This window comes from Diceros bicornis, chromosome 24 (assembly GCF_020826845.1).
Source record: "Diceros bicornis minor isolate mBicDic1 chromosome 24, mDicBic1.mat.cur, whole genome shotgun sequence".
Taxonomy (NCBI): domain Eukaryota; kingdom Metazoa; phylum Chordata; class Mammalia; order Perissodactyla; family Rhinocerotidae; genus Diceros; species Diceros bicornis.
Genome location: NC_080763.1, coordinates 27,709,087 through 27,732,974, shown reverse-complemented (window position 1 = coordinate 27,732,974; position 23,888 = coordinate 27,709,087). Strand labels below are relative to the sequence as shown.

At 39.6% G+C, this 23,888-nt stretch overlaps 1 protein-coding gene across 3 annotated transcripts in view; it reads left to right on the top strand.

Annotated features, from left to right (window-relative positions):
• Positions 1-19,998, top strand: part of DIO2 (iodothyronine deiodinase 2) — a 105,240-nt gene extending 85,242 nt beyond the window's left edge. For 2 of the 3 annotated variants that reach the window (XM_058567471.1, XM_058567469.1), the window contains 2 exons: positions 6,341-6,615; positions 14,287-19,998. In XM_058567471.1, coding sequence (XP_058423454.1) covers positions 6,341-6,615; positions 14,287-14,874 — 863 coding nt within the window. In that variant the 3' untranslated portion in view covers positions 14,875-19,998. The remainder of the gene's footprint in view (positions 1-6,340; positions 6,616-14,286) is intronic. The other variant, XM_058567470.1, reaches the window with a different exon arrangement.
• The last annotated feature ends 3,890 nt before the right edge of the window (positions 19,999-23,888 follow it).

Sequence of the window (23,888 nt, the reverse complement as noted above, 5' to 3'; positions counted from 1 at the left end):
GGAAACAGAGTAATAATTTATGATTATGGTATTCTGCCATTAGCCCAGTTGGGTGGTTTTATGTATGTGTTATATGTTAACTTATTCCAAACTATTATTTTAATAGCACCATAGGCTTAAAAAGATTTTGAGAGATTATCTTACTAGCCTCCCTCTCTACCTTGAGAACAGGTCCACTGACAACACTTTCATAACCTCCCTTGGTAACATATCTCATTGTACAATCATCTTCATTGTGGGTATTTTATCTCCATATCAAACGTGGATTTTTCATGCTACAGTTAATTCTATTAGCTTTACCATCTCCACTGAGGTTGAATAGAATATCTAGCTTATTCTCTCTGCGCATTAGTATCTACTGATTCTTGAGAGAGGAGGTGTGTCATCCTTTGCTCTCGGTGGGAACAAACTACACTATTATCTCTCGAGTGGCATGAACCAGCATGTATCTTAATATATCTTGTCGTGCTCTGTGTTCATGTACTCAGCTTATGAGTGAGGCAATGTGTAAGTGATTTTTTAAAAAGCTACCATAAAATCATTTATAAAGAATGACATATTTTATTTTAAAACTTAATATCACCTGGTGGTTTCCTATGAGCTGTGGAATGACACAAAGTAGAGGAAAAGTTGTTCCAAAGATGATGACTCTTTTTGACCATTTCGCTTGTTTCTTTTGGTCTATTGCATTGGGTCAAGGATTTATGGAGAAGGAAGAGATTGAGTCAAATTTTCAGAAAAGAGGGTGAGTTCAATTTGTTGGTTCTGAGGAGTTTTGGGTCTGAAGGAATTCACCATGTATAACTTTACAGTGTGTTCTTCTCTTCTGTTCCCCTCCCTACCCCATAACCTTGGGCATCTCTAGAGGTTAATAAACTAGTCTTAAAACTAAATAACACTCAGAGAGCCTCACTGCACCTGGAGAGGTTTGGGCAGCTGGGGGTGGGGATTGACCATCAACTTAGATCTAGACCAGGTCAATAGCAAATGAAGGCTGTTGTCTCGTAACAGCTGTTCAGTGGCCTCTGGGAATGAGGTGGTGGCTTCCAGCCAGTTTCTGGACAGCTGTCTTCCTCACAAAAAGCATTGCCACAATTGGCATTAATTGGCTCTCTTGCTGGCAGCCTCCGAAGGCAATTCATTGAATCCTCTTTGTTGTCCCTTCCTCTTTCTCCTCTCCACTCCCCTCTTCTTTCTCCTCTTCATTTCTGCTTTCCCTTCCTCCTGTCTTTTCCCTTTTCCTTTCCTTCTCTGTCTTACCAGTAGGTGGCCTAGAAAAAAAGAGCAGTAGCAGTTCCTGAGGGAAGAATGCATTAACACCTCAGACTGTGCTCTCTGCCAGGGCTTGCAAAGGGCCCTAAGATCCGGCTGTTGGGATAGAATTCTCATACCTCCCACAGCGCCTGCCTTCTCTGCCCCAGCCCCAAGTTGGTTTGCTCAAGGCGTGTCAGAGTTTACTCTGGGGGTGTCTATTTTATCCATTGAGCTCCTCCTTTCATCACAAGGCAGGGAACACGGCTCTGTTTGTAGAATGGATGGACCCATGGGGAATTTTGAATGATTCAGTAGTTATGGTATAAACCTTTCATTATAACTCCCTCTCAGATACAACCAGGAGTTACTGGAGACAAAAGGCTGTACAGTTTGTGATTCCCTTCTCTGATAAAAGCTGAGCTATTTTGGGAGGATATGTATGTCAATCATATTCCCAAACCTAAAAACACATCTATCCTGACCAGACATTTTTGGATTTATAATGTATTTATCTGACAAATTTTTAATAAAGTAAAAATGAAACTTCATTTTAAATTATATGTAACAAACAACTTGAATCAGAGGAATAAAATTCTACAAAATTAAGACTGCTTGAAAATCCACAGCATGAATTATTAACTGCACAGAATTCTTTAAATGCTCTTTGGCTCCTTCAGATAACAATAAAGAGATAGTAGTGGTAGCTTCCAGCCTTGAAATTTCCAAATCTGCTGTCAGGTGATCCAACTTCATTTTCTGAGTCTCATGTTCCGTGCAGAAAATCCTTCATTGGTCAATGGATGTCCTACTTGTTGTAACTTAAGAGGGGAGAGGGAGAGGGAACAACTCACTCCACCAGGATGCTGATGTCATTCCCTCAGTCTCAATTTAAGAGTCAAAAAGTGGACTAAAGGAAGACTTTTCCTCATATACCTGTTATTTTTCCAACCAGAAGGAGGCAATGGTAGGACATGATGCTCTCTTACTATGGAAAGAAAAAAAAATTAAACAATTTTGCAGTGGTTCTGCACTTATTAAAAAGTCCAAAGCACTTTGCCCTAGGCTGCCTCTCTTTGGAATTTAAAACCTGTGTACAACATTGCATGGGGAAATTCAACGAACATGCCACACATTGGTTTGCATTTAACTCATCACAACGTTGATTGCTAAGAACACTTACACGACCAAGAAGATATCCAAGCCTTTCAAATGATCATATGAAATCAAAACCAGAAGCTTGAATTGGGGGCAATATTAAACAGATGTGAAATCCCAGACATCCTTTGCAATTTAGAAGGTAAAAGTACTCAGTGCAACCACTTTTGGCAAGGGTTTCGATTCTTGGTGTAATGACCAGGACCCACAAAACAGTCATGTGGGAAAAAAGTGAGGTTTACAGTTGGGGAAAATAGCCCAACACCAACTGACTCTACAACCTTGACGATCCACTTTCATCTATATGATGGGACAAATCATACTCTGTTACCTTATGGGTTATTTTTGTTACTTAATGGGTATAAAATTACTTGAAGATCAAAGTGCTAAATATTATTAAAAATTAGAACAAGCAACTGTGAACCATGCATAAAAGAGAAATCGCTTTGGAGAAATGTGATTTCTAGGATGGACAGATTGTCTAAGAGGTAAAAGAATGGCTCTTGGTTTTGTGATTCGTACATTCATTCATTTAGAAAAAATGACAGAAGAAATCTGAGAAATAATATGATCAGGCTATGTGCCTATTTGTTTTTCTATTAAAAAAAACCTTTAGGGCCCGCCCGGTGGCGCAAGCGGTTAAGTGCGCGCGCTCCGCTGCGGCGGCCCGGGGTTCGCTGGTTGGGATGCCGGGCACGCACCGACGCACTGCTTCGCAAGCCATGCTGTGGTGGCGTCCCATATAAAGTGGAGGAAGATGGGCACAGATGGTAGCCCAGGGCCGTCTTCTTCAGCAAAAAAAAAAAAAAAAAAAAGAGGAGGATTGGCGGATGTTAGCACAGGGCTGATCTCCTCACAAAAAAAACAAACAAACAAACAAACAAAGAAACCTTTAAACCCTCTGACTTCAAAAAAGTGAAAAAGAAAATAAAGTAAAAAGGAAAAAAAAAAGCCAGTCTGACTTATAACCATTTGTAATCTGGATGTCTCCTGAACTTTGCATTTAAAAAGAAAGCATGTTTCTGATTTTCCAGCAATCTCCCTCCTTAGCTTGCCATTTCCAAACATACCTCTCTCCTTGAAAGCAAATGACAAGTAAGGGAGAATTGCTTTATAGCTGCCAAAGTCTCTACTTTGAAGGAGAACTGGTTTAATTCAAACAGGGCAAAATGAATGTCTGTGATGGGGTGAAATTTTAAGGCTTGGGCAGTGAGTGGAAGCATCATTTCCTAAGTCCACACCTTCTTCTGTCATTGTTGGCTGGGACATCATCTGGCTCTGTAGCTTTCCCATCTACACTAGTTAAAATACCATGTTGTCACCTCCCTCTCTTTTTGTCCTTTCTGTTTTTCCATAAGGGCATTGAGAAGATTAAGAGAATGAATGGAGTAAATGTATATGTATTATGTACGTGAATAATATTCTTTTGCTAACAACATATGCTAGTCATAGGAAAAATCTTTTTCTATGTGCTTTATATTCATTTTCTTAAGCTCTGAAATCTTCTCTAAAAATTTAGTCCATGGGATGGAAATCCAAAACTCATCATGGACTAAACTGATGATAACAATGAAGGAATCAGGTTTTTAAGACAATAGGAAGTAGTGAGGATTATGTCAATGGAGAGGCCATACCCAAGTCCAGCAGGGTGTAGAATTCTGGGGCACGCCAGTCACATCATATTTTATGTGAATGGTGCCACCTAGTGTGGAGTAATGCATGCCCTGTCCATTCATCCATTCATCCATTCAGTACATCCTCCTTGAACTTAAGTATGTGCCCGGCATGGTTTAACGCTGGGACATGGCAATGGACAAAGCAGACAGGAATCCCTGGTCTCACGGAACCTAAAGCCATTCTCATTCAATTATTATTATTTTTTAAGGCAAAACACCACACCAACCAAATAAAACGCATCTGTATGCAGAATTTGGCCCATGGGCCACCAATCAATGACCCCTGCTCTAGGCTTTTAAATTATGTCTGTGATCTTGCAGGATTTAGCCACAGGGACAAAACAGAGAAATGTACTGACCACAAGTTTGTACCCACTGCTTAGCCCATGCTTAATGAGAGCTCTGTGTACATAGAAAAGTCAGCTAATTAAATTTCAATTAAAATTCCATATCACCACTCTAGTGTCTGCACTTGCCACCCATTCTTCCAAGAAAATATAATTCCTAGAGGGGACCTGTTAGGTAAGTGAGGAAGAAAAACTAGAATGAGGTGACGGGTCATGGCATTCTGCCAAAGCATTGTCTGCTTAAATACCCATCAGTCCCAGAGACTAATGGGAGAGGTGAGCCATTGAGCAATGGTCAGTGTGGTTCTTGAACCAATTCAAAGTCTGCTCCTAACCACCTACAAATTTAATTAAAATTGTTTTCAAGCTAAAAGGAAGATTCCCTAAAGGTCAGGTCTCTTAGGAGTTATGCTAACAGAAGCAGGGAAAGTGCAGAATTTAAAGAGCTCTGTTACAAAGAATTTATTTCTCAGCCTTATGGCATCTTAATGCCATTTGATGGAAAGTTTTAATTTAATCTGCATATAGGCAAAATGGAACTAAAAGGAGATCTGGTCACCTAACTACATTCATGTCTGCAAGATTTTTTTTTTTTTTTTTTGCATTGGAAACTTTGGTAAAACTGAAAAGAAAACGTATTAATTTTCTGCAGGAAGCTTTAGAGAAATGCTGTGATGATATTCAAAAAATTGAAAAGTTTTCCACCTCACAACTCACTCTGAATTTCCTTAAAAAAGATCATGACTCAAAAATATTTAAAGAACCTAGGTCACAAATCTGACGAGAGAGTCACAGTATACAGGAATAAAGACCAAATGTAAGCATTCACATCTTCCAAGAAATAGAGCATGGATCATCTCTGATTACTCTTTCTCTTTTCCACCTGTCTGCCAGGATCCTTTCTTTCCAAACCCCCTCATAAACGAAGAATAATGACAATAATAATAATCAGAGGAGAGGGTGTTACCCTGTCAATCTACACGTTATATTAAATTACTTTTCCCAAAGTTCGGGAGCATTTCCTGAAAACCCTCAAAGGTATTAATTTTTTTTCTCTCTCTCTTTTTAAATCACAAAGCAAAATTCCGCTGTCCCTCTGCCCCCCCGCCACTTCTGAAAAAAAAAAAAAAAAGTTGTCGAGTTTTGCTTTTTTCTTCACTGCAGTCCTGGCCAAAGTAAAGCCCTCTCTCTCAATGACGTCAAGATCTTTACCAAGATTAGGCTTTCATTTCTCTATTGCAGCAATTAGCCAGGGAATGTATAAAAGCCTTCAGGGAGACTCACTGGGCTGCAGAGAGGCACTTTGCACCACAGACAGATAGCAGGAAGGAAAAGCCAGAGGGAGTGAGGCAAAAGAGCACTCAGTCGCTCCTGGGAAGGGAGAGAGTGAGACAGGCTGGGAGAAGGAGAACAGAAAGTGTGTGTAAAATGGAGAAAAGAAGGGGAAAACGACCCTTAAAGCACATTTTTAAAACTCTGGCAATTCAAGAGAGAAACAGGCTACGTTTCTGAACATAGAGACAATGAAAAGCTAAAGAAAATTTTGCAATCTCTGCCACAGTCTCATAGGTGCTTGGAAATGAAAGTAGAGCTGCCTGTCTTTAGCGGACTCTGAGAGGGGTAACTGGATTAGGGACGGGTACGCCAGCTTTTTTTTTTTCAAACATCTTAAATCCTGAAAAAAAAAAAAAAAAAAAAAAGGCAGCAGCTCCGAATTGAATGAATTGATGGGCACACTCCAACTGCTGGGCTGGAGAAACTGGACTTGGTCTTGCCATTTCTGCTTCTTTGAAAGAGGAGACAACTTGGGCTTCCTTTTAATTTAGTTTTTCTCCTTCTCCCCCCACCCCCCCAACCTTCCCCCTTACCTCCCCCACCCCCTCTATCACCACCCCCCTTTTAAATAAGAGGGTGAAGGGGAACCAGAGCGCACAAGGGAACTGACTCAGGAGGCAGAGAAGATGGGCATCCTCAGCGTAGACTTGCTGATCACACTGCAAATTCTGCCAGTTTTTTTCTCCAACTGCCTCTTCCTGGCACTCTATGACTCGGTCATTCTCCTCAAGCACGTGGTGCTCCTGTTGAGCCGCTCCAAGTCCACTCGCGGGGAGTGGAGGCGCATGCTGACCTCAGAGGGAATGCGCTGCATCTGGAAGAGCTTCCTGCTCGATGCCTACAAACAGGTGAGCTGCGCTCAGAGGGGCTTCTCTCTCGTCAGCAGGGGCAGGGGCTGGAACGTTGGGGCTCCAGGCCGTTGGGAGCGTTGGGGTGAGAATTGTGGAGGCGTATTTGGGGGTCTGGTGCTTATGCTCAACTGAGCTCCTGCCTTTACTGTCGACAGCTGTCACACAAGTTAGATTTGGGGGTGACAGGTATTAAGCCGTAATGACTGTGTGAGCTAATAAGGAATCTTTCCAATAAGAGTCTTTAATGGCTTGCTGTGATTTTGGAGTAGAGAGTATTTGTGCCGGGAGAAAAACTTTGGGAAAAGTCAGAAAATGTCGGGGGAGAGGAGACTGCTGCATTTAATCTGCTCTTGTCATCAACTGGGATTTTGATGTTTTGCTTGATGAGAGGCTATGTAAGCTATGTTAGGAAAGACAGTTCAAAGGTGTGGACACTGAAAAGCACGCAAAGAAAAAGGCTACTCAAAACTCCCAGAGAGTTGACAGGACTTAACAATATGGTCACAGAAGGTGTGATTTGGCATAAAAGCCTCTTCGTTTCTGGTAGAGGTAAGAGTTAATGGAAGCAAGCCTGTGTGCAGCATCATCCTCTACATTGCTTCAGATTTGAGCCCTTTCGAAGGGGTTATCGGGCACAGAGTCCTGAGTTACTTGATATCAGGTTGCAAAAGAAAGATCTGAGAACTGGCTGTCAGAAATCCAGACTTTGTAAGGGAAACCACGTTTGCTTTGTTTCTCAAAAGCTAATTAAGTTCTCTTAGAAAGAGTAGATAGGTCTAGTTCATTGCAATTTCAAAGCTGCTATAACATGTGCCTTGAGCACTGGCGCGGTGGCCTCACTTACCTGAGGAAGTCGTATCTCGGGCTCAAAACCAGAGCTGATGACCTTGTTTCTAAATGAAGAAGGCTAGCATACCAGCCTTTTTCCTGCTTTGCGGATGTTGGCGGAGTGTTCTCAACTCAGATCTCAAGGAGCAAAGAGGAACATTTTGGCACTAGTCCTTTGTCAGTTTGCCTCCTCCTCCTATGCCTGTATGACTCCTGAAGGTCCCTAGGCTTAAGAAGAATTGACTCACTTGGCAAAAGTTGCTGTTGAAGCAGACAATCTTGGTTTTCCCTAACTATATTGGGGGACCTTGCTCAAGATGCCAGGGAAAAGAGTTGGAGAGGAATATGGAAGCCAATGAAGTGGTACTCTATAGACAGACAGCACCTCAAAAATAGAGACAGAAAACTCAGAATAAGAGAGGGAAAGGAATGAGTCCTCTGTAAATAAACCCCAGAAAAATCTATGCACCAGGAAAGGAAAAGAAGTAACTTCTAGTCATGAAGAATCCAGAGTAGGATTCTTCCACTGAAAATCAAACAAGTGTTCAAGAGGAAACTATCCATTGTGATTTAGGAAGTTTTACTACATGTCTTTGTTACTGAGAGTAACCTGAATAAGGTTTGTATTTGTGGTCTTAAAGACAGGAGAACAGCAAGAGCGCTTGTTAGTAAGTGAAAATTCCTTTATAATAATATGAAACGACGGTCAAAGTTCTAACAGCAAAAACTTATTTATGTTATGAATGTGGGGCAAATGGGAAACGTGGAAAGGAGATACTGAGATGATCATTTCATTTCCACAAAAATATACATTGAATGTGAGTTTTTACGTTTTGTTTTGAGGGTAGAGAATTTGGAGAAGGGCAGGGAGTACGCAAATACGTCAGGCATATTATTAATTAGAAAGTTCCCTCGTATATGTCTGTATTTTGTAGGTGTTAGGAGACAACATGGCAATGTCAGTGGTTTGATCTCAGCATATTAAAGTCTTATTTCTTTGAAAGACTATTGACTTTGCCTATAAAAGAAAAATCACTGCTTGGGAGAATTTTACTTAGATGCATATATACTTATATAGATATCTCTCACACAAAATATGGGGGCTATGATGTCACCCACAAATATTAAGTCAGGTTGTTTCTCCTATTAAGCAGCTTATTGAAATAAAAAGGGAAAAACAAATGTTTCTTTAATAAACTTTATTTATTTTTTTCACTAATGCATAGTGTTCCATTGTGTTGCAATATTTTGTTATTGCTATTCCAGGAAATTGAGAAAGATGAGTGATTTGTTTTCTTTTTTGCGTATGGTTTATGTATTTCTCTCCTGTATTGTTTCTGTCTACTGATTTGAATAGTGACCAAGTTCATGAATGATGTTATTGTGTTTGCTTTTAATGATTTATATAATAGCTACCATGAGAAGAAGCAACCCGAGAACCCATATATCAGGGACAAGACTGAGCTGGGTGTGTAATGGAAACATTATGAACACAGCTTGCACTGAATTTAGATCTCCTCTGTCTCCAAGTATGGCAAGGGTGATGGTGGCTGTGGTGGCATTTGAGATGGCACTCAGAATCTCTGAAACAGGTTGAATCACTTCCCTGAATTCTGTTGTCATCTGTGCCACTATCTTTAGGTGTAGCCATTTCTAGAGACACACTGGAGGAAGTTCTGTTTGAGATGGCATCACAGTGCTTCACACTCCTGACTTGCATTATTTAGAGGCTACCACCCTCAGAAGCAGAGTTTTCCAGAATGAGGGGTGTATGAACTTGCAATACAATTAGACATAACATTTTTGTGTGTGCGTGTGAGGAAGATTAGCCCTGAGCTAACATCTGTTGCCAATCCTCCTGTTTTTGCTGAGGAAGATTGGCCCTGGGCTAACATCCGTGCCCATTTTCCTCTACTTTGTATGTGGGACGCCTGCCACAGCATGGCTTGATAAGCAGTGCATAGTTCAGCACCTGGGATCCAAACCTGCGAACCCCGGGCAGCTGAAGCTGAGCGCACAAACTTAACCACTACGCCACCGGGCCAGCACCTAGGCATACTATTTTTAATTCTGCTCGTTGTTGAATGTTAGGTACTTGAGAAGATGTTAACAGAAAGTACAGTAAAATTGTTATCCCTGTGTTTGGCTCCTACAAGAGGCAACACAGAAATTAAAACAGAACAAAATAAAACAAAAAACCCTTCTTCGTTAAAGTGTTGAGTGAGATTTAAAATTAACTTTGTATGGAAGCTTTTAAAGATAATTTCGGTTTGGTTGGAGTTGCATGCATGGTTTTGATGAAAAAGAAGGTCTACAGAAACTTGTGAGAGATGGAAGTGAATAATAGGTAATTGATTATTTAAGTTTCCCTGGTCAGTGTCATTGCATCTAACACTGCATCTTTATGCTGGTGCTCTAAGACTAAAAAATGCAACCAATAAGCAAACTACCCTGTCTGGGAGCCTGGCCCCTACCTAAATGAAGTGTAAGAGTAAATGCACAGTATAGATGCTGACAAGCAGTTTAGCTTCTGCACGGTTAATATTGCAGTGGCACAGAAAACATATTCATTTGAACATATAATTTTGGTTTTGAAAGGATCTCTTTAACATTCTCCTCCTCCTCTTCATTCACCTCAAGCCTTTTGACACTAGTTTCTACAATGGAAAATGGCTCTGTTAAGAGAGAAACATTCCCAAAAGAACACAAAGAAGGCCACGGCCAGAGCCTGTCCATCACTTGGATAAAACACTGGAAAATGATAGAGCTTAGAGCTACATTTTCAAGGTATGGATCAAAAAGAGAATGGCCTAAAGGAAATTGAACTGAGAGGAAAGACTAGGTAGCTTATTCTTCAACTGATTTGTTTGGCCAATTTGAGTGTAAATGGTTGAAGTGCTGCTTAATAATTATTTGGCCACATTTGTAAGGACATTAATGTAGCCTGATCATTATGTCAAAGAATTTGAAATTTCCTGATAGATAGAAAGCCAGTCCAGGGCTTTGAAAAGCAAGAAGGATGTGTGAAAAGTGCTCTGTCACTCCCCCACCCCCATTTTTATCATTTGCTTTACTTTCTATCATGAGATTAGGTGATATTTTGTCCAGAAGCCTTCCTCAGGCTGTGGAAGAGAAAAAAACAAGGTTAGTAGTATATGCTCTATTTCCAGCTTCAACTTGATGAATGGTTCTTTCTTCTTTCCCCTCGCCCTGCATTTCACAAGTCCACGTGCTAAACCAGCATTATCCTTTTCCTCATGCACTGAACACTGTCAGGAAGAGGAATCCCACCATCAAGGGAATCAAATTTATATATATGCCATATATTTACACTCCTGTTCATATTTATGAATATGGCTATCGCAACCTTCGAGCTTGGCCCAGAGATGTCCCTGCTGTAAAAATGCAAACCTTTTATTCACCTCCCTTGTTGGTGTTGTGTTGATGTTAATTACAAAAGCATAGAAAGAACAACTGTAATAGTGCAGATGAGAGAGATAAAAGTCAGTAATGACGATATTACATTTTACGCATGTCCTTTCTGATCCTTGCAAAATAAAGGGACCCTTTGGGAACATCGGAACTTCAAGACCAATTAGTGGAAATGATGCTTCTTGTGTTTGGGCATTAAATACTGGGCAAGGTTCTCTTTAGAGAGGCTAGTGCTGGCAGGGAAAGAGGTACCGACCTAATTACTCTTCCGCAAGAGTAAAAAATGCCTTTTGAATGCCTCTTTGGCAAATATGTCTCATTAAGCACAAAAACCAAACACAAACCCTCTAAGAAGGAGAAATTAAGATGATAGGTAACTTGTGGCCAGGAGACTTTCTGTGCCACTGTGGGAAATTAAAACAAAGTTTGGGAGTACCAGGGGATAACTTGTTTTTGTTGAGCTTCTTTCCTGCAGCCTAAATGTTATTATGGGACCAAATTTATTTTCTTCATCATTTTGGCTCTTTGTCAGGAATGCTTTGCTCCTGGGGAAAGCAAAGAATCTTCCGTCATTGAAGACATTGGTGATGATTGGCCACTTTCATTTTATGCACTGACCAGCTGAGAGAATCAAGAACAGATCCACAGCATTAGGCGTTGATTATGGCGGTGCCCTATAGTAGGGCTCCAGGATTCACATTTCTAAATTATCTGCCTCAGTGAGCTCATCCATCACCCAAATATGATTATGTTCATTGCAGGCCAAGGTTATTATTAAGTGTAAATTTCCTCACTGACCCCTACCTAGGATTATAACAACTGTCATTCATTCAATAAAATTAAAAATATATATGTATTTTCCAGCTTAACAAAATGCCAAACACCTCACACAAAGAGCATTATGTACTTGATAACTTTCCTAATTTTTAATTTTAGAATGAAGGTATTATACTTGTTCTAAATTTTCTAAGGTAAACTAGTCTGTATTTTGGAAAGAATTGTGTGGCTGAACTCATTACTGAGAAGAAGGAGAAGGTGCTTTAACTTTCCAAAAAATTTAACTACAGGTTACAAGAGAGTCACCTGTGACTGAAGCAGCAGATTAGATTGTTCAGTTGAATAATCAGGAATAATGCCAGGATCAACAGTTCTGCTAGTGTGAGAGTCAGGGAGGTCAGAAGCCCAGTTAACAAGACCACACAATTGTTCCTAGGTCTTAAAAATGACTTCAAAAAGCGGATGGATATTTTCACCTACCAAGAACCTAAAGTCTATAGTTCAAAGATGATTTTTCTCCCGTGTATGGGCTGCTCACTTAACAAGAAGTTGCTACAACAGCTAATGGATTCAGACTGATCTGAATGTATTCAGGTCTTTATATTACAGTATTTTGAGGAACACAGCACAACAATATTGTTAAAAGCAGCCCTCTGAGAATCATTATTGCTACTTTAATTGGGAAAGATCTAATGAGATGGTGATGGTAATGCTACCCACCACCTAAATCTACAAAGACGTGTAAAAAGAACCCATAGATTAAAAGGTTTATAATACCTTTATAATGTATATCTTTAAATTTTAAGTATATTTAAATACCTCAGAGGCGAGTGTAGCTCCTATAAAATAATCCACCTGAAAGTGGCTTATTGTTTCTCCGTCTAGTGTCACTTACAAATTAACCAAGAAAATTAATATAAATAAAATAGCTTTCTCCCTGATAGTGACTGCAAACAAACCTACTTACTTAAGTCACACCGACAGCTTCCTTTTCCTAAGAAAGAGGACTGTTATTCTAACACTTCTTTGAGAAAACAGTACTTGTTTCAAACCTGCCCTGCTTAGATTTTTCAGAAAGAAGAGAAAGGACTTCTTTAATTCTTTCTCTACAGTTACAATGAGTTATGCATTAACATTAGATAGAAGCTTCTGAATAAAAGCCCTTGAGTGTTTTTTATCAGCTTGGATTCTTGAGTCTTGAACAATTCGCTTCTAAGTGACTTCAATTAACAACAGTGTTATATGCGGCTGTATTTATGTGAGAGGAATAAGTCAATCCACTTGGAAGTGTTTTGTAATATTAAGAATAGTGTATAAAAATCAATTGTACAGTCATAAGTTGTCCCTAATGTTATTGGCTTTGATTAAACCATTCTCGGGGAAGATCCAATTCTGTTAATTCAAACTAAAGTAATAGGCTCTTTTATCTTGCCTGCTTTTTATTATCAATTTACAGATCCAAAGGCCAGCAAACTTTCTTTCAGTCTGTGTTCAACTGTTTAACCCACATGCAAAAGGGGCACAGGGAACAATTTTCTTCTATACCTCTTCTGCCTGAGTATTTTATAATTCAGAGGAGCTTGTTAGTAAATTATGTGGTAGAAAAGTAAATGGTCTGTGACTTTCTAGATAAAAAGAGGGAAACAAACAAAAACACAATGAAAAATGAGCAATTAAAAATAAAATTCTGGAATAATTGTATGTTTTTGTTCATATGTTTGTTTGTTTGTTTATTGGAAATGGTGAGGCTCTGGTCAAAAGGACCACAAAGTAAGCAGTGACTGTAGAATTCTCCAGGAGGATGTCATATTGAGGAATGCTCAAATCACTTCTAGGGATAATTTTTTTTTAAACATAGAATTGCCTAGGAAAGATGGTGTTCTGTTTCATATGTTTGGGTGGCATCTAATAATGGCAACCTATATACCACCCAATGATTTATAGTGTACAAAGAGTTCTTTTCCTTATGTTATGCTCCTATAATCATAGGAGGAAGACAGGCATTATTATCACCATTTTACAGATGGGAAAGCTGAAGAGGTTAAGTTGGAGTACCCCTTCTTGTAAATGGTGGATTCTAGGTTTTCTAGCTCTGGCCAAGAATAGAGCCCGTTGATATCACTGCCCATTGGTTGAGATTAAATAACTTTGCATCGTGCAAGAAAATCGTCTTTCCTGAGTATTTGAGAATTTGGAAGTGGGAATTCAGAAAGAGGTACTATGTCCCACGACTCTGATAATTTGTCTTAAAGTAGACCATTCACTTTTAACTTTTAAAATGAAGTCCATTAATCGTTTGTTATATAGTGTGTGCCAAGCATTGCCAGCAAAGTGAGGATAGTAAAGAATACCAGCCTCAACTTAATTATGAAGAGAGTTAACTTCAGTGCCTTCAGTGATGAAAATAATTACCTTCAGTGGCTATACAGAATGAAAAAGACTTTTAATCTCTTTGGGGCCATTCTTTACGTTACCTGCCATGATGCCTCTTTACTCAAATCAATTTATGTTTACCACATCCTCTGAAGGAAATACATTTTATGAGCGCCAATTGTTTTTATATAGAGTGAATTGAAGTGACGATGTGTTTAATGTGGTATTCTCTCCCTCTTTCTTTTTTTCCCCCACCAGGTGAAATTGGGTGAAGATGCCCCTAACTCCAGAGTGGTGCATATCTCCAATCCCGAAGGAGGTGACAACGATGGAAATGGTGCCCCGGATAAGACAGTTGATGGAGCCGAGTGCCATCTTCTTGACTTTGCCAGCTCTGAGCGCCCACTGGTGGTCAACTTTGGCTCAGCCACTTGACCTCCGTTTATTAACCAGCTGCCAGCCTTCAGCAAACTGGTGGAAGAGTTCTCATCAGTGGCTGACTTCCTGTTGGTCTACATTGATGAGGCTCATCCTTCAGATGGTTGGGCGGTGCCTGGTGATTCTTCTTTGTCTTTCGAGGTGAAGAAGCACCAGAACCAGGAAGACCGATGTGCAGCAGCCCACCAGCTTCTGGAGCGTTTCTCCTTGCCGCCCCAGTGCCGAGTTGTGGCTGACCGTATGGACAATAATGCCAATGTAGCTTATGGGGTAGCCTTTGAACGCGTGTGTATTGTGCAGAGACAGAAAATTGCTTATCTGGGAGGAAAGGGCCCTTTCTACTACAACCTTCAAGAAGTCCGGCGTTGGCTGGAGAAGAATTTCAGCAAGAGATGAAATCTAAGTTAGCAGTTAAAGGTATGATTGTAATAGAGCTTTCTTTTTTAAAAAGAAAATTATGTACAGGAAAGCAAACTAAGAACTGAATCCACTATTCCAACTGAATCCCATTGCCTCACTGAAAGACAGGAATTTACATGTCAGAAGAACATAAACCTCTAACATCTCAATACTTCTTTTACCACTCAAATGGCATTTGGCTAAATAGTGATGGCTACCCCATCACTTCTCTTTCTAGTGAAAAGCCCTGGGGGAAAAGATCCCAAGATGGAGAGGAAGAAACCCTGTTTCAGCATGTGTTCATTCTGCCTTGAGAAAGAAGTGATACCGCTGATGCATGCTTTGGGACCTGAAGAAAAGACTTATGTGAATAACTACTATGTGAGGGAGGCTACTGTCCTGTTGGTATAAGGGGTGTTGCCTTGGCTTTATTCAGCACGGATAGAGCCCACCTGGAAAATTCCCAAATATTTACCTGTACTGTCCTTGAACCCAGGCCATGTGGTTAGGATCTTGGTATTTAACATGTTAGAGTAGTTTCTGATGTTCTTGTTTCTAGCCATTTAGTGCTCTATGCCGGTCTAAATATCCCAGAACTCATAGTGTATTTGTAGAGATCACAAATAATCCCTCAACCTGGAGGGTTAGAATAATCATCTAAAATCTGAGGGTTACTTTCTAGGCAGGTGGAAAAAGTGCTAGAAGAAAATCAAGTTGACAAGCTAGGAAAAAGAGGCAGAAAAATTAGGAGGCTTCTTAGAGTTTCACCATGAAGCTGTAGAGAGGGAGACTAATTTGTTAGCGATAGAAACATGAAAATGTACACAAGGCCAGAAAAAGAAGCTTAACTAAAAGTAGCATAGAGAATATACATGTGAAATCAATGCATTTATCATATACTCTTAGACTGAGGGAGAAAAGGAGATTGAAAGGAAAAAAACACACTTCAATATTTGTATGTATGAGGATTTTTTTGTGGAAATAATTACTTTTGAAACGTGTTTGTGGTGTGTATATTTTCAGGGGGTAAATTATACGCCAAGATACTGATTAAAGGTAAAACCAGTGGGTCCAGTGGTGCTGGTCTATGCCTCTCCATCCCTACAGTTATGATGTGGCCCCACTCATTCTTGGTCTCAGTCTCTATAACAGTGTTTTCTGGATGCTGAGCTGAAGAGCATCCTCTTCAGGTCAGAAATATATATATATATATTATGTATTTTCTCAGCTGCTGTGGGAGATAGGTGCCCTGGCCATTCAGCTGCAGCACCGTTTTCTTCCCAAAGTAGGTCAACTATAATGAATGATAAATGCAAACAAACAAGGCTTCTTCAGTTGCAAAATAGAAGAGGGGAATGTTAGTTTGAGACAATTCCCATCAATAATTTTGGAGGCTTTGATATAAGGCAACACTCAGTTGCATAGAATTTGGTAAAATGGAATTCCCATTTATGTTTGAATTTGGACTTGGGTCTTCCTTTGTTTCTATCAGCTGAAGTCTAGTAATTTAAGGCCTCTATAATACATTATGATAATGTTATTTTAATATATAGATACTATATTTTGCTTTAAAATAAAGATACTATAGTTTTACCTATAAGCAATATCTAAATAGCCTAACCTCCAAAAGAATAGACCAACGAATTTTGTTACATAAATTTTTTACTGTAAATTTGAGGATGCTATCAAATCACAGTATATGGGTGCATTTATATGTACAGTCAAAGGTTCTTATGACTATTCCATTAATAATTGAATCATAAAATAAAGCTAATAGAAAAAGAGACCTAAGGTTGAAAATATCTTCCTGAACTAGTTGCCTGAAATGAGAAAAAAGTGGGAATTGAGTGTGCAAAAACCAAAAGTCTATTTTTTAAAAAACTGAGGCAACATAGCAGTCATATCACTAGATTATCATTTAGCTATTAAAGCATTATTTTAACTGATTATTTTTTAGAGCAGTATTTAAGCTTACCAGTGTTTTAAATTCTAAAAAACACACCCACAGAGAAACAAAGCAAATTTTGAAAATGTGTCATTATCTAACGAATTTCTGGAAAATCCCACTGAGATTAGATGATTTCAATTGTTAAACACTATACTCAAGGCTTATCAGTGGGCCCCATTGATTTTTATCTTCAAAATGGTGTTGAGATTTATGTATTACCCTAGAGAAGTAAAATGAAAAATTGGTTATGGCACACTCACACTATTGTCCTTAAACTCCCCCTTTGTTCAACGTGTGCAATAATGGAACAGGATGTTAGAGAAGCTGGTGGGGGGATGAGATTTGGCTAAGGCAGTCAGCGCTAGTCGTCTGGGGAAAAGGATGATGAAAAAATCACCCAGTTGTGATATACTTTTAAAGAAAGAGAAAGTTGTGTGCGGGCAATTCCTCTCCCAGAGGACAGTCCAGTGGAGAAATGAAGCAGCGGAAGTAAACATACAAGGGCATAGGCTGAATATCAGGGAAAAAGATATGTTCAATAGAACATAGATGAGTTACTGGAAGAAAGGCATTTAGGGGGCCAATGGAGAAAGTGAATTGACAAAGCTCAGGAATCCTACAGTGTGTAGAACGGCTTAGTATTATCAGAGTTCTGAGAAACCTGTAAATATGTAACTTATTTATCTCAACATAAACTTTTATGATTTGCTGTGACGTATCTTTTATGAACTTAACAAAAACTCATTATTTGAGATAGAGAATCAATGCTTAGCTGGTATGCTCAGAGAAATTATTAGATTGTCAATACCCACCCCACCTATCCTGTCTTTTATAAAGTATGTTCCTTTGAAGAATTGTAGTTCTTATTCTCACAAGTCAAAATTATATGTATATAATGTATAGTATATGTATATACTATATATATACCTTTGAGTTCTTCTTAGTACCTAAACATGTTCCCCCCGTAGGCTGTGTTTCCATGGAGCTATCAGTTTAGCCCTTTAAATTGAATTAGCTTGTCTTTTATTGAAATAGTTTCCAAGCAATTTTAGATATTATCATAGCATCTGAATGTACTCAAACATTTCGTGTTTGAAAGATTTATGTCTTGGAACTATTCAAAACTACTGTATTTTATTGATTAGAGAAAATACTAGTGAAATCAACATGATTTTCTTGAATGGGCATGAATGAAATGCCTGTACAATAAGGTAGAAGCGTTGGAAACAGATACTAAAATGTAACTGACCTCCTAAGAGGTAGATTAGTAACTCTGTTCTTGCTTTGTATAGCTAAAGTGACAGTCATTTAACTTATGTGACTTTTTATATTCATGTTTTGGATCTCTGATCCTATGTCTTCACCTTGTTTGTAGAATGGATCCTTGATTTTTGGTAATATCAACTTCTAAATGGCCTATTGAATTAGTTCAATTCTCCTTCCATTAACCAGGAAATGCCTATTCTATGATCAAGGAGAGAAGAAAACCTTGCTGTCTTTCATTTTGCCTGAGTGTATTTTAATGTTTGGGCTCTTGAATAAAAATTATGAAATATGGTGAGGCTATGCGTGGGTGCTGCCTTGCTGCATAAAATACCAGAGGGGCAGGTTAAAGACAACATTTATGCCTTTGGGAAAATTCTCAGCTGAATACGAGGTACCCTTAGCATGCCCTGTGGGCTACGTTCATGGCAAGAGAAATGCACTGATGTACAGGACTTCCCATTCTGTGAATCATAAGAGGATGAACCTGGACATGTATCCCACTGACCTCTGACTAATGGTTTGGAAAATAAGCTTAATTAGAATCACATGGCCATTACAAAGGGGAAAATATAGACTCTGACTTCTGTCCCATTGAAGGATTAATGAAAACCTTTACCAGCATTTGGAGCTTTTCAGAACATGCCCAATGTCATGTCTCTCAGCAGTGGAGATTAACAGTGAGGCTTTTGATTTTCAGGAGCTTTTAAAAAAAATGATATTGCCAAAAATCAGACCTAAAGTGTTTTTAGTTGTATTCCAATCTCCTCCCCACTTCCTCCTTTATCTAAAAATACAAGCCAAACCCAGTCTTCATATGTACGTCCAGAATGGGGCATAAGTACCAACCTTTGCAGGGTGATCAGCACTCTCTTGTAGTGTCTTGAGGTCTGGGCTTGGGAGAGTCAAGAAGTTGCTAACTGGGAAGAACTAGGCCGTGAGGGCTCAGTCTACTGATTTGGGAATATTTGAAAAGAAACTTCTCATCATTGGAGGAGGGCTGCTGAGTATCATTAAGTGACTTGAGGATGAACTCAATATTGGGCCACTTCCTAATGCCTTATGTTCTGGATAGCACCATAAGCAAGGTCTCAGACTTAAGAGACCCAGCTCTGTTCCAAGGGAACTCTAAACCAATAGAAAGCAAACATGTACAGATATCCAAACAAGACTACTCACACAAGTTGGGGCTTGCTGCCCATCTTGGGCGGCAGCACCAGAGCTCCGGGGAGTTTAATATTTACTGGTGAGACTTTGAAGACCCTGGAGATGTTTCATGAAGTCACTCTTTTGGCTCAACACTCCCCCTTCCTCCTAAAAAGCAAATAGGTAAACACATCAGTGAAAGAAGCCCACAGAAGGGAGTGGGAAATAAATAAAATGCTCTCAAGACTTCTCCAGACCATGTCACTGGTTGGTACGGTTTTCATGTGCGTTAGGATTGGAGGACAAGAAGACATAAGTATCCAGTACTTTATAACCAAAGCAATGAAAAGATATTGGGTAGGGAATGTTGGCCAGTTTTGTTTAGTTTTGCATCACATTACCAGACTCTATCACTAGCCCAAGTAATCGGGCCCCCGAAGAGGGAGATTGGGATGCGCAGAGGTTACCAATGTGTAAATGATAACTACTGACGAAAGAGTCATCGACTCAGTTAGTGGTTGGATGTAGTCACATTAGTTTGCCTCTGCCCATCTTTGTCTCCTTAGCAAGGAGAATGATCGGGGTATGATGCTGTGAGTACTGGGTAAATGTGGTGAGAATGCATGTGTGTATATCTCTGCTTCTCAGTTGCAGAAACAGAAGTTCTTTGGAGATTATCAGTAGAAAGAGTGTTACTATATTGGTGCTGAGTGGTACGTGTGCTTTTACAATTTGTTCTTGTACTTTAATAAACTTTGAATAAAAGAGTAAAGTTACTATTTGGTTCTATTTGTTTATTTTTAAATTACCCTCTAGACCTTGCCCCTGGCTGGAACACATTCATGGCTGACAAGGGAAAGAGAATCCATCATTCTAATATTTATTCCTTGGTATTTGTGGGCAAAGTCACCAGAAATGCCAGGTTATTTTAATCTCATGCTGTGTGCCAGAGTCTTCAAGGAAATCAAGACAAGTTAAAAGAAAATCTTCAGATACTCTCCATATTCATGAACAAGTTACACACACAATTCGTGGAAAGGGACCTGTTAAAGAGACTGTGAAGCAAACTTTTACTTTGTTATATTTACCCCTCAGGTTTTCCAAGTGTAATAAATAAACTTTCCAGGAAGCTGGTTAAAGCAATACGTGTAGATACACACCCACACTGTGTATGTATGTATCTGTATGCTGTTGTTAGTGCCATAGAGCGAATTCCAACTCCTAGTGACCTGTGTACAGCAGAGCAGAACCCTGCCTGGTCTTTTTGCACCATCCTCTCACCTTCCAGTGTTATACCAGACAATGCCCTGCTGCTATTAATAGGGTTTTCATGGCCAATTTTTTTGGAAGTGGGTGACGAGGTACTTCTTCCTAGTCTGTCTAGTTGGGAAGCTCATTGAAAGCTGTCCACCATGGGTGAGCCTGCTGGTATTTGAAATACTGGTGGCATAGCTTTCAGCATCGCAACAACACACAGCCACCACAGGATGACAACCTACACATGGGGTGGTATGGTTCCCTGACCCGGGCTGTGGTGGTGAGACCACTGAATCTTAATCACTAGACCACCAGTACTGGCTGTATGTGTATGTGTATATGCATGTGTGTGTGTGTGTGTGTGTGCATGTGTGTATACATGTATATATATAATTATATGATTGACAGCACATTAATGTGGAATGAAAAGAAATCAACATCTGAACACATTTATATCAAGCACATTCCACTATGAGAAAGTATAAAGGATATGAATGGTTTACAGAGGCAGTGGCCTGTTAATGACAAGAAATATATTTGCAACATGATTAAATATGTACATTTTGTTCCTGAAGAAAGGTAACTTAACCAAAGTTAGTGTCTCTTAAGACTCTGAACTAGTTCATGATTTCCTACACATAATAATTTCTTTAATATTTGTAGTGTCATATAATACTCCAGAATTTTAGTGGAAGTTTAAAGAACCATTACTTCGACAACTACTGATTGAGTTTCTATTCTTTGCAGGGTGCCCCTGTGCTAGGTGCAATGGGATGTGTAAAAGCAGTAAATCTAAACTCACAAAGACATGACTCCCTCAAGGAGCCTGTCATCGATTTGTCAAGACTCTGCAAGTGACAAACTCAAATTAGTCTACAAAAAATAAACCAAAAAATACTCCTAGAATTTATTGGCTGATATAACCAGACCCTGGAAATGATTGGGATGAAACTTGCCTCAGGGATAGCTGGATTCTGGGACTTAGAAACTTTTAGTGCTCGCGAGGTATCTATCTCTGCTCTTTTTTGGGAGTCAGCCCATTCTCTCAGACCAGCGTCTTCTTATGTTGGGTGACCTGGTTGGGGGAAGCGCCTCACTTACAGTTTTTTTTTTTTTTTAATTAAGGTGTAACTGATACATAACATTATACTACTTTCAGGCTTACAACATAATGATTCAATATTTGTATATATTGTGAAATGATCACCACAATAAGTCTAGTTAACATCCATCACCACACAATTACAAAATTTTTTTTTTTTTTTGTGAGGAAGATCATCCCTGAGCTAACATCCAATGCCAATCCTCCTCTTTTTGCTGAGGAAGATTGACCCTCAGCTAACATCCGTGCCCGTCTTCCTCTACTTTATATGGGACGTCGCCACAGCACGGCTTGACAAGCGGTGCGTCGGTCCACGCCAGGGATCCCAACCTGCGAACCCTGGGCCACCGCAGCGGAGCACATGCACTTAACTGCTGCGCCACCAGGCCAGCCCCACAAAAAAATTTTTTTTGTCATGAGGACGTTTAAGATTTACTATCTTAGCAACTTCCAAATATGTAATACAGTATTGTTAACTATAATCACCATGCTGTACATTACTTACATTCTAACAATAAGACAGTTCAGATAGTTTGACCCTATCCCCAGGGAAGGACTTGAATTGGACCAGCTTGCGTTCCATGCCCACTCTTTTGGCATGGGAGGTAGGGTCTGTTACCAGAAAAAGGAGAGCAAGAAGTGCTGAGAATATACAAAGATATCAGAACTCTGTGGCCATTATTTTTAACTTCCCTGATAGTAAGGGTTACAAAAGATTCAGGGGCACCTCAGTAAGCGATTAGATATGTACAATCAATAAACACAAGTTCAGAGAAAGAAAAGACCCAAAGGATAGGGCTCTCAGAGGAGACTTTGTGGAGTTTAAAAGGACTTAAATTGATCTAGGCAGACGGGTGAGATTTAGGCAGGGAAGAAGATAGACTGTCTTCCATTTGGTAAGTCAATACATATTTACCAAGTGTCCATTAGTTGGGACTAAAAAGGCCAAATCAGTGAAAAAGTAAGACACCAAAATATGTCCATCGTACTTAGAAAGGACAATCCAAAATAATTCAGTAAAAGTTAAGAGAACTGAGGATAGAAGCTATGTTTTATATTTCTGTGTATTTATCCCTCTCTTGAGTGAGCAGACATTTAAATAACTAAAATACAACCACCAATGAATGTTTTGAGCGCCTATTAAATCATAGAGTAGTAGCCATCAAAAGAATAGCATTCAGTGGGTGAGTATACAAATGGTATAAAATACAGTTACCCACATTATAAGTGTTTACAATCTAGTTGGTAAATGGAAAATCTAAACCTGATAGCTAACGTACCAGATATAACGTCCAAATGTACTGAGGCTAAAAACCTTGACGTTTTGCCACTTAACTCCATCTAGAAGAACCTTTAGAAGAAACTGGAGAAAAAACAGTGAAAAGAGCATTTTAAAAAAGGGAAGTCTTCCAGCTGGTATTGAGCCCTTAAAGATATTCCAAGAAAATTTGTACTAAAATCCTTAGTATAACGCATTGTATTGGGGCATTTTGCAAAGGTATTCACAGTCCTTCTCCGATTTTCACGTGAGTGAGGATTCACTGTGGTTTAGTCATCTTAATCAACTGCTGTGCCCTGATTTGTGCAAAAGACAAAAGGAAGATATGCTAGAGTTAAGAGGCATAGGCTAAATCCTCAACATCCACTAGTGCAAACACTTGAAAACTTTTCGTCAGGAAAATGCAAGCTCTGTTACTGTGAAGCTGATGAGATGGCCTGGCTGAGCTTGCACATCTAGCCATTGGGAATTCAACGGGTCTACCCACAGGAGCCAAGACTGGCTAGAATCCCGCTGCAGTTAGGCTCTCGGTGGAGCACATGCTGGCACTTGTACCTTGTAACTTTAATATCCAGGGGGAAAAATTCTGGGTCTTGCAGCTGCCTAGGTCTTCTAGAGTAGTGGCAGAGATTCTCGGTACCTCTTGATTAATTATGGGCATTTTAATTGGCCCAAACCAGGGAGATTGGGCTGAGAGAATGCTACGGATCCAGGAACCCACTCGCTCCCATTCTTGCTTTGGAAAAGGAAAGTTAACTTCTGTTTCCTCTCCTGGCTTTGCCATCCCCTTCATATTTTCCCTCTCCCTCCACAAAAGATAAGAACTGTAGCTTGAATGCGATGAGCGTAGAGATGGGGTAGAATGAAGTGGATTGTATATTTGGTATTGTCTATGTAACTGAGGCAAAAATCTTGATTTATGCATTTTAGACAACACATGTGAGGCAACTTATTAACATGTACAGACCACAGACCACAGACCACAGACCATAGACCATAGACCACTCCCACAGGAGGCTACATCCCCA